Raw genomic sequence first — 10,724 nt, forward strand, 5'->3', positions numbered from 1 at the left:
CTCCTTTCCTCCCTCCCTCTCTCTCCCTCCTTCCCTCTCTCCCTCTTTCCCTCTTTCCCTTCCTCCCTCTCTCCCTCCCTCTGTCCTGTGCACGCGCATGTGCTGTGTGTGTGTTCATGTGTGTGCACTGATGTGTGCATTCAGGCGTCTTCCTGCACACACACCCCTCCCGCCTTTTTCTTTACTCATCTCTAAATCCGACTGTTGGCTGTTGCCACCAAGTTCTCTGTACATTCTCTATCCAACTCTTACCCAAATTCTTTGGTTTTATTTGTGAGATAGGGTCTCACCATACATCAGTCCCAGCTGGCCTGGAACTCCTTCTGCCTCGGCTGAGCATTGTGGAGCACTCCTTAACCCCAGCGCCCAGAAGCACGGGGGATGGGGGGAAATCTCTCAGTTTGAGGCCAGCCTGGTCTACAGAGCCAGTCCCAGGACAGCCAGAGCTACACAGAGAAACCCTATATCCAAAATCAAAACAGATCCATCCATTTAAATAGCGACCAGGTCCACCTTCCTGTGTTTCCTCTGTTGCCCGGACTTTGGGGATTCTATTCATCAAGCCATTGTCGAATCCAAACCCAGGAAGTTCGCCCTCTATCCCACATCCCCCGCCCCCCACGAAGAATTTAAGTTTTAGCCACTTCTATTCAGTGTTCTGATGGGGCTTGCATTAATTTCTGCCTACGGAGTAAGGCAGGGGTCCAGCCTCTGCCTGCGGCTGTCCTGTTGTCCCAGCATTCCTTGTTCATCTGTCTGAGCCTTGTTTCTCTGGCATGGGAAGTGGAGTGCCCCCCCCCCCATCTCCAATCTATTTTTCCCTTTGTTCCATCCTAGACCGTGGGTTTTAGAACTGCCAAACCACATACCCCGTGAGAAAAAACCCCGCACCCGCCCAAGCCCGGTGTTGGTACACGGTTAGTTCCCTCCCCAGGCTTACAGTCTTTGGACAGAATAGTGTCCCAAATTGCTTAGATCAGCCCCTTTGTCACTCCGTCCCTGTTCAAGAATGATGTCACATGTTTGTAATTCAATTAGCATCCCTTGTGCAGGCTGCATTCCATTCCTGCTCCCCAGGCTTCCTGGCTAATGTTTTTAAATTTTTGCATACAGTGAAGGTGCCTCTTTGTGCTGGGGAGTCCAATGGCTTTGGCAACTGTTAGGAGCGCTGCTTCCGGCCTCAGAGCTGCAGAGGAGCCATCGAGGCTCCTTCTCATCCACTGGTGTTCCCTCCTGGAACCATGGCAACTGCTGTCTTAATGAGTATATTTACTTTATTTTCTCTAATTTTTTTTAATTTTTTTTTTTTTTTTTTTTGAGACAGTTTTAAGTAGGTGGAGCTGGCCTTTGACTCCATTTGTAGCCAAGGGTTATTTTGAACTCTGTGGAGATTATGGGCTGTACCATGTCCTTGTTGGGGGATTCTAGGCAGGTGATCTACCACTGAGCCACACCCCCAGCCCCTCACTGGGGGATTCTAGGCAGGGGCTCTACCACTGAGCCACACCCCAGCCCCCTCACTGGGGATTTCTAGGCAGGGGCTCTACCACTGAGCCACGCCCCACAGAGGTGGCTTATTTACAAGATCCCCTCTTCATGGGTTTCAAGGTTATTTCAGGCTGTGCTTGCCAGCTTCTTTGTCCCTTCTGCAGGACATTCCATATGTGGGACCTCTGAACACACTCCTACAGGCTCTGTCTGGACTCACATCCCTCCCAAAACAGGAGCTATGCTTGGACTTTACTTCTGTGTGGTGACATCTGGACTGTGCTCTGCTGGGACAGAATGAAATGCTTCCTGCATATTAGCTAACTGGAGAAGAGATACGAATTAGCGTGCTGTCTGTTGCTCTGATAAACATCAACCAAAAGCAACCTGGGAGAGGAATGGGTTCTTTTGGCTTACATGTCTTGACCACATCGCAGTGTATCATTGAGGGAAGTCAGGAGAGTAACTCCAAGGCAGGGACCTGGAGGCAGGAACTAAATCAGAGACCTCAGAGAAACACAGGCTTGCTCAGCTACCCTTCCCGTGCCTCCTGGGACCACCTTCCTGGGGTTGGCACTACCCACAGTAGGCTGAGCCCTCCCTCATCAACCATTCAGTGAAGAAAATGCCCCATTGATAGGTGCAACAGGCCAATCTGATGGAGGCCGTTTCTCAACACCGGTTTCCTCTGCCCTGCCGAGGGTCTGAAACTAGTAGGCGCATGATAAAATCGGTGGGTTGGGAAGAAGAGCAGATAAAGGGTCCTGTGACTGGCTCCATCCTCAAGGCTCTGATGGAGGCACTTGAATAGAGAAGCATTTGGGGCAGGGGTGAGAGGTACGCATGCCTACGCACCCTTGGTCAAAGTGAAGTCTGGGTGGTCGTCGTCTCGACTCAGATTCCGCAGATGACGGAAGAAGTCGTCATTGCCCTAGGGGCCGTACTGGATCTCGGGTGATCACGTCTGCTGCAGTGGGCAGCCGTGGCATCGTAGACTGTGCCCATTGGGTAGAGTCTGTCCACTTGGGCTCCTGATACTTGGAGGTGGTTTTGTTCCCTGCTTATTGATCAGACCTGGCGTGATTGGCACAGGCAAGAGTCCCGGAATGAATGCTCTAGGGCCACTTGCTGAAATGTACAGTGCTTGGGCTGGTGAGATGGCTCGGCAGGTAAAGGTGCTTGCAGCCAAACCTGACGGCCTGAGAGCTCTGTCCCTGGCACCCACAGGGTGGAAAGAGGGAACCACTCCTACAAGATGCCCTCTGACCTCCATACACGGCACTGTGCATGCATCCTGTCCCACCTCACTACTAAATAAACAAATAAATAGAAGAAAAAAGGAGGTAGCCAGATTCTTGTGACCAAGGGCAATATAAATTGTGCCAAGGACACATGGTTGGAAGTAAAAATAAAAAAGAGTTTATTAAGAAAAAAAAAAGGGGGGGAGCTAGAGAGATGGCTCAGCGGTTAAGAGCACTGACTGCCCTTCCAGAGGTCCTGAGTTCAAATCCCAGCAACCACATGGTGGCTCACAACCATCTGTAATGGGATATGATACCCTCTTTTGGTGTGTCTGAAGACAGCTACAGTGTATTCATATAAAATAAATAAATAAATAAATAAATAAATAAATAAATAAATCTTTAAAAAGAGAGAAAAGAAAAAAGGTGGTGACAGCGCGTGCCTTAACCGCAGAACTTATGCGACAGAGGCAGGCGGGTCTCTGTGAATTTGAAGCTAGCCTGGGCTAAGTAGTGAGACCCTGTCAGAGAGAGAGAGAGAGAGAGAGAGAGAGAGAGAGAGAGAGAGAGAGAGAGCGCTCCTGAGAATGGGAGTGGGCTACTGAGCTGAGCAAAATACACATAGGGGCTTTTCTCGCTCCTGCTGTTAGATGCATCTAAGCGGGGGCCGTGTTTCCCCTCTTTCTCCGACAACTGCCTTTCTCCATGTTAACCCTAACCTTCATTTTCTGTGTGCTTATTTACTGTATGCGTCTGAGGGGCTCGTTTCCATAATGTGTGGAGGTCAGAGGACAATCTGTGAGAAGTGGTTCTCTTCTACCATGCGGGACTCTGGGGCTGAACTCCGGTCGGTCGTTGTCGTTAGGCTAGGCAGCAAGTATCTTTAACCACAGAGCCATCTCGCCCGCCCGTCCTACATGTTTGATTTGCTATACCTTCCCCAGGCTCTGATCACTCACCAAGCTCCAGGGAGGCATCCAAGGCCACCAGAGGGGGCTAGGGGGTCCACTGCATGGCACTAACCTAGGCCAGCCTCTGGTCTTCCTTCACTCTCCACAGAGAGCCATGCTGGGAGGCTGCCCCATGGTCCTCAAGCACATTCCCCAGTGACTGCTGATTCAGTTAAATGCAGTCAGAAGCCAGGCTCCACAGGGAGCTGTAAGCAGAGGCAGGACAGCTACTACAGAGCCTGAAACAGGACCTCGAGGCCCTGTGGGGGTTTGGTGACCTCAGGCCTGAAAGGACACAGCTGGCCTAACCTCTGGCTGTCATGGTGGGTGGAGCCAGAGGGTGCATGCAGTCTGTGCCCCCTGCACTTGCTGGGCACTCTCCACGCCCGTCCTTGCAGCGGCGTGTTTTAAGAAGAACTGAGCCAGGTGCGATGCTACAGGGAAATCCTCCCACAACTCAAGAAGCAGCAGCAGGAGAATGGCTCTGAGTTTAAGGCCAGCTTGAGCTATGGAATGAGACTGTGGCTCCAAATAGACAAATAAATAAGGAAACTGACACTCCCACCACCAGGTATGTAATGGGACCTGATGCCCTCTTCTGGTGTGTACACATCTACAGTGCACGCATATACATTAAATAAATGAATACATCTTAAAAAATAAAATAAAACGATTTCCTCCAGGGAAGTCTTCAGTTTATTGCCTCTCTCATTGATCAAGCATGTCCAGAGTTCAGTGCAATCGGGCTGCGGCTGGGCTAGGACCTGGCCTCTGCCTGTAGACGAGGTGCCAGGATGAGGAGAGGCTTCCTGGATGAGGTGTCATCCCAGCCAAGGAGCCAGGCTACTCAGCTGGCCTGGCTGCAGGCTGAGCCCACGCTGTGTGCTGAAGGCAGCTATAGTAAATGTGATAGCAAGGGCATGTGGCCCGGTGCTTTGGGATCCTAGCTCCCTGCACCCTGGTCCTAAAGACACTCAGTGGCCTCCCTCCCCTGTAGAGGGATTAACCCTTCACAGCTGCCTTTAACTGAGGCCCCGGGGGTGGAGGCTCAGGGAGGGGTATGCATGTACACTCAGGTGTGTATGTGCGTGCATATGGGTGTTCTTACATAGATGCGTGTATTCACACTTCACTGAGCGAAGATGTGTGTGAGCGTTCGCACAGGTATGCGTATTGGGTCTGGATTTCTTCTCACTTCCGAGCAACCTTGAGCAAATGATCTAACCTGTAGGTATGTTACTGAGTCTTTGGAACCCCTCGTGGATCTGTCCCACAAGCAAGAAGATGCATATCTAAATGTAGATCTTGGCATCTCCACCTCTTCATGTGTGTACGGTGCACATGTGTATGCAGGTATGCACACATGTGTTCACATACACATGGAGACCAGAGCTTCCGGTGCTGCGCTGTGGGATATCTTCTACCTTCTTCTAGAGTTCCCTGTGTAACTCACCAGACAGGCTATTCTGACCAGCGATCGAGCATCAGAGGTCGGTCTGTTTCCACCTCACTAGTGCCATGATGAAAGATATGTGTCAAGCACCCAACTTTTTACTTGGGTTTTGGGGGATCAGTGCTGTCCCACTGTGAGCCTGTTCCCAGGCTTCTCCACCCCGTAAGACACAAGTATCTGCTGATGCTTTTCCATGCTCACACTGTGTCCTGTTGTTGAAGTGGCAGCGCTTTACATTTTGGGGAAACTGAGACCCAGGGACATTGAGCAAGCAGCCAGCTCCATCTCTTGAGATGAGTGGGGCACTCAGAGCCTTAGGAGCCAGGCAGCCTGACGACGACGACCTCATATACCTCCCCCTACAGGAGCTAGCTCCTCCACCCTCCCCATAGCTACCAAAGCCAAAGACTGTCCGGGACACATTGTAGACAGCCCCCAACCCCTTGTGGCTGACACAAAGGCCAGGACTCCTAAAGGGAGGCAGGAAGGGGCCCCAGGCCAGCTGGACCAGGACATAGGGGAGGGAAGTGAGCAGAGACAGGAAGCTGCTCAGCTGGGCTCTGGGCTGCTATTGTCCCACCTGGGGGTCGGCGCCAGCAGCTCTCTAAACCCTGCCCAGCTGTGGATCCTCAGGTGCCTCCCTGGCTCCAGAGGCATGGTCCCTCCTCGCTCCTGCTGGCTTCCTGTCTCAGGCTCAGTTTCCCCTCTATGAACTTAGAGCAGTGGTTCCCAACCTGCCTAATGCTGCAGCCCTTTAATACAGTTCTTCATGTTGTGTTGACCCTCAACCACAAAATTATTTTGTTGCTACTTCATAACTGTAATTTTGCTATCTGATATGTGACCCCTGCGAAAGGGTCTTTCAGCCCCCTAGTGCGGTTTCCGCCCACAGCTTGAGAACCACTGCCTTAGAGAGTACTTGGGGATAGCTGTCCCTCTCAGTACTTGAGTGGACCCAGTTCAGGTTCACAGCACTCTGTGGGTCTCAGGCTCTGCAATCTCACTCTGACAGAGGCCCTGGGTTGCCTGTAGAATGAACATGCTAGATAAATAAGCCTGGCAGGGGTGGCATGCAGCACTTGGGAGGCAGAGGCAGGAGGACCTCTGTGAGTTCAAGACCAGCCTGGTCTTCCAGGACAGCCAGGACTACACAGAGAAACCCTGTCTCAAAAAAAAAAAAAAAAAAAAAAAAAGAAAAAAGAGAAAGAGCGATAATAAATAGCTGTTATAATTTACAGAATGATACAGAGATGACAGCTAGATGATTAAATGGGTAGATGACAGACAGACAGACAGACACTTAAAAAAAACCAAAGACAGATAATCTGAGGGATGACTCAGTGGTTAAGAGTGATTGCTCTGCAAGCATAAAGACCTGAGTTCAAATCCTAGCGCAGGAGAGCAGAGACAGATGGACCTCCAGAGCTCGCTGGTAGGGAGCTTGGCCAAAACAGCAAGGTTCCAGTTCAGTGAGAAAGTCAGGATTTCTCTGTATAGCTATGGCTGTTCTGGAACTCACTCTGTAGACCAGGCTGGCCTCGAACTCAGAAATCCGCCTGCCTCTGCCTCCCGAGTGCTGGGATTAAAGGTGTGCGCCACTACACCCAGCGAGAAACCCTTTCTTAAAGCAGTAAGTCAGAGAGTGTTAGAGAAGACCTAGGTCCTGTCCTGTGCATGCACCAGCACTCATAGGAAACCATCGGTGAGCCTCTGTGGCTGCCTGGCCGGACCCAGGGAGCACCTGGGCGGTGGTTAGAAGGCTTGGTTGTTCCTGGGCAGGAGAGCTTTCCTCCCTGGTCGCCTGGAGGGAGGATTTGTGGATGCAGAGCTGGGAAGCTGAAGGCTGAGCCCAGTTCCTGTCAGTGGCCCTCAGGGTCCTCCCTCCCTCTCTCCCACTGCCCTGTGCCTATCTATACACACACACACACACACACACACACACACACACACACACGCACGCACGCACGCACGCACGCACGCACNCACACACACACACACACACAGACTCACGCACACATAGAAGACGACAGGGACAGAAGCACGTCTCCCTTCCAGGTGGGACCAGAGGAAACAGGAAGGATTCCGGTGGGAAGCAGGGGAGGAGGAAGCTTCCAGGAAGTCTCGGCGCTTCTGAAATGATGGGACTGATAGCCCCACCAGAGTCTCATGCTCACCACGTTCCACCCCATGATAGGGTCATGTGAGTGTCAGAGAGTGAGCACCCTTTGAAATAGAGCCTCAGACTCCAGCCAGGGTCTTGGGGACAAGGGGAGGGAATGGACAGTGCCTGGGGCATTGGTCTCAGGAAGCCCGTTTCCCTGGCAGGCACATCTGTGGCTGTCACAGACCCACAGAACAGCCCCACCTCCACAGCAGCCAAGACTGCAACCTGCTCATATTTTATTGAAGGTAAAGCTCGGGGTTCACACAGAGCCTCAGCTTCCCAGCATCTACAATGTGTGTCGTGTGTCACGTGGCTCCAGGTGACAGGGGATGCAGGATGGCCAAGGCTGGCTCTTGTAGCCTGTGTGGTCCAGTCCGCTCAGTAACCCCCATCTCTGCAAGAATCCAAGGTTTTGGTTTTAGCTCTGCTTGCTCTGACCAGATGTGGACAACTGGGGGGTGAGGGAGGGGAACAGCTGTGTAAGGCCAGAAGAGGGTGACGTACGGTAGCCAACCAGGGATCGGGCAGATAGGAGTCCCGAGTGAGGTGTGTGGGGACACGGCGGGCACCTTACCCCCAGCTCAGGCTCCGCTTGGCCAGTTCCACCTGGGCCAGCCGATGTTCACTGAGCACTCGCACTCTGGTGATGGTGGCCAGCGGTCGGTGCCGATGTGGGAACTGGAGCACCTTTTGTTCCTGGGCGTAAATGTGGAAGTGTTCTGCATCTGCACTCACCTCCATCTGAAGGGAAGGGAGTGTGAGTGTGAGTGTGAGTGTGAGTGTGTGTGTGTGTGTGTGTGTGTGTCTGGGCCCCAACCACAGAGGCCTTCCTGGCTGTCAGCAGTCTCCAGGCTCCACTCAACAGCCGCAGCTTGGCTCTGTCTGCCAAGTGCGAGCCAGGACTCTTCATTCGGCTCGGCTCCTCTGTGTCTCTCTGTCTCCCCCTCTCTCCATCTCCCTCTCTCCTCTCTCTTCTCCACGTGTTCTCAGCCAGCCTCTTCCTTTCTGCCTCTCTCCTCTCTCTTTCTGTCCTTCTCTGCCCCCCTTTCTCTGCCTTTCCCCCCTTTCCACGTCTCCTTCCTTTCCCTCCAATAAACTTCATTTTGTCCTAGACCCGTTGCTTGGCGGTGATTCCTCAGGGGAACACATTGGCCAGGCCCACCAAGACGCTGGCTGTCAAGACATGGTGTGGACCACCTGACTCTGACTTCCTAGTTGGGGACCCCTCTTTTCACCGAGAGAGGGTGGTTAGTAGCCAGAGAGAGAGATACCCTGTGAACAAACTCGCAAACTGTGGGAAAGGAGGCCACGCGGGCCCAGCAGGGTGCACCAGCCCATGCACATATCCTCCGCGGTCCCCTTCTTCATGGGACCTGGGTGTCCCACCCCTACCTCTCCTTCCTCCCACAGGCCCCATCACCTCAAAGGGCTCTCCCAGAGTCAGCGGGAATACGCTGGACACCTCCTCCTGCCCCCACCGTCCTCCCTGGAAGGCATTGCCCACCACCGTGGCGCTGGAGAATCGAGGTTTGACGTGAAAGGCGATGTCTCCCGTGTCTGTTAAGAAGTTGATCTCGAACCTATGGGTGGAGAGTGTGGTTAGGGTCAGGAGCGTGGCTGGAGGGTCCCGACCCCAGCGAGGGAGGCTCTTACTTGTCTTCTCCAGCATCTGCATGTCCCTGTACAGTCAGGCTCCAGCCAGGGGCCAGACCCCCTGCACAGAAGGCTTCAAACTGAAGGCAAAACACAGGGGACAGAGCCCCAGAGGGCTGCAACTTCCTACCTCCCCACCAAGTGTTCTGTTTATACAGGGACACTGGCTCCCACCAAGCCTGAGGCCTCCACTTCCATGTTGCTCTGGGTACGGTAGTCCAACCTTACCCCCATAGCCTCTCTGCTTGGGGGCTGAAGAAAAGCCGTAACTGTTCCCAGCTCTATAGTGGAGTAGGTGGCCCACCGGATGTCCCCCACCCTGCTTCCTTCTCCAGCATTTGCAACCTCCCCGGGCTGTGAATCTTACTCACCTGCAGTGCCATTGCCCTCAGCCACTGGGAGTGGGGGTGAGGCAGCTGGAGATATAGCTTACCCCGCTGGGGCGGGGCACAGGGGCCCCACCTCTAGGGGCCTTGTCTGGGTCACATGGACCTCTGTGCCCCATTTTTCCTCCCCCCTCAGGCTACCTCTGCTGGAGAGGGGGCTGGGTACACGGCTTAGTGGCAGAGCTCTTGCCCTGGGTTCATCAGTGAATACACTGGTCCTCTCAACATACTTCCCCAGGTCTGTCTGGCTCTGCCACCAGGACAATTCAGGGTGTTGCACACATCTGGGGACATATCACCCATCTTTGTAGGGAGGGCATAACCAGGATCTCCCCCCACCCCAACTCCCATACTCCAGAGCCTCAAACTGACCCCACTGGTCTCAAAGAGTGAAGAAGGCGTGCCCTCCTATGGAACCCTGGCTGACCTTATGATCTCTGACTATCCACCAACTGTCCACCATACTGGGAATGTGTCCCCCCATCCAGTCTCCCCCCATCCCAGGGCTGCCCCACTGCAGTGGCTCAGTGGCCTCAAGGGGATGAATGGGGATTAGGCCTGGCTCTGCTCAGCACATTCCAATGTCCAGTCTACAGATGGGGAGGGCCTTTCCCACACCCCCACGCCTCTCCTGGCCGGCTGCCTCTTAGGCTGAGCCAATGAGAAGGACCCGCTGGGGCCCTCGAGGCCACCTCGAGGAGGGAGGAGAGAAGCCCAAGTCTGTGGGGGCGGTTATGGGGGCCTCTGGGACTCTCTGAAGGGGGAAGATGGGTCACAGCATAGTAAGGGCAGGGGGCCTTGGGGTAGAGCCTGCAGATGAGTGTGTAACAAGCGCGCATCTCCTTTTCTCCGGTCACCGTGGGTCCCCTCTGCCAGGGTTCTTCTCTCCAGGCCCTGGCAGGGCTGAGCCTCTGGCCTGCCTTTCCTCTTCCCAGGTACCGGCTGCACGGACGCAGTCTGGCAGGGAGCGGTGGGTACCAAGGTCAAGCAGGACACAGAGATGGCTCACTAGCATGGCAGGGCTGGTTGTGCCTGCAGGGGGCAGCGCAGGGCAACAGAGGTTCCCTGGGGTGAGCCTGCTGGACCTGGCTGGCTGGCTGCTGGGGTGCAGAGACCGCAGACCCCACACACTCACCTCCGCCGCAGAGGGCTATGGGGAAGCTCCCTGTGGGGATCGAGTACCATTAGTAAAGTGCTTGCTGCGCAAGTAGGGGGATCTGAGTTTGATGCCCAGCACTCGTGCAAGGCACAGAACACAGTGGTCTGCGCTGGGGCCTCCAGCCAGTCAGGATACCCTGGCAAGCCCCAGGTCCCTGTGAAAGACTCTCAAAACCACACACACACACACACACACACACACACACACACACACACACACACACACACACA

The 10,724-nt window shown here is 54.0% G+C and overlaps 1 protein-coding gene across 1 annotated transcript; it reads right to left on the reverse strand.

Annotated features, from left to right (window-relative positions):
* Positions 1–7,520: 7,520 nt before the first annotated feature.
* Grifin (galectin-related inter-fiber protein) lies at positions 7,521–9,340 on the reverse strand. The gene is made up of 5 exons (XM_021187214.1): positions 9,321–9,340; positions 8,950–9,029; positions 8,717–8,876; positions 7,871–8,037; positions 7,521–7,690 (listed from the first exon to the last, which is right to left on the reverse strand). The coding sequence occupies exons 1-5, from the start codon at positions 9,330–9,332 to the stop codon at positions 7,675–7,677; spliced, it is 435 nt and encodes a 144-aa protein (XP_021042873.1). The 5' UTR covers positions 9,333–9,340; the 3' UTR covers positions 7,521–7,674.
* Positions 9,341–10,724: the final 1,384 nt, after the last annotated feature.

The sequence above is a fragment of the Mus pahari genome, chromosome 23, assembly GCF_900095145.1.
Source record: "Mus pahari chromosome 23, PAHARI_EIJ_v1.1, whole genome shotgun sequence".
NCBI lineage: Eukaryota > Metazoa > Chordata > Mammalia > Rodentia > Muridae > Mus > Mus pahari.

Excerpts from the sequence above, each read along its gene's own strand:
- Grifin (XM_021187214.1), bottom strand. Across the intron at positions 8,877-8,949 it reads GCAGATGCTGGAGAAGACAA|GTTCGAGATCAACTTCTTAA; the intron begins GTAAGAGCCTCC and ends CTCCACCCATAG. Across the intron at positions 8,038-8,716 it reads CTCTGGGAGAGCCCTTTGAG|ATGGAGGTGAGTGCAGATGC; the intron begins GTGATGGGGCCT and ends CCTTCCCTTCAG.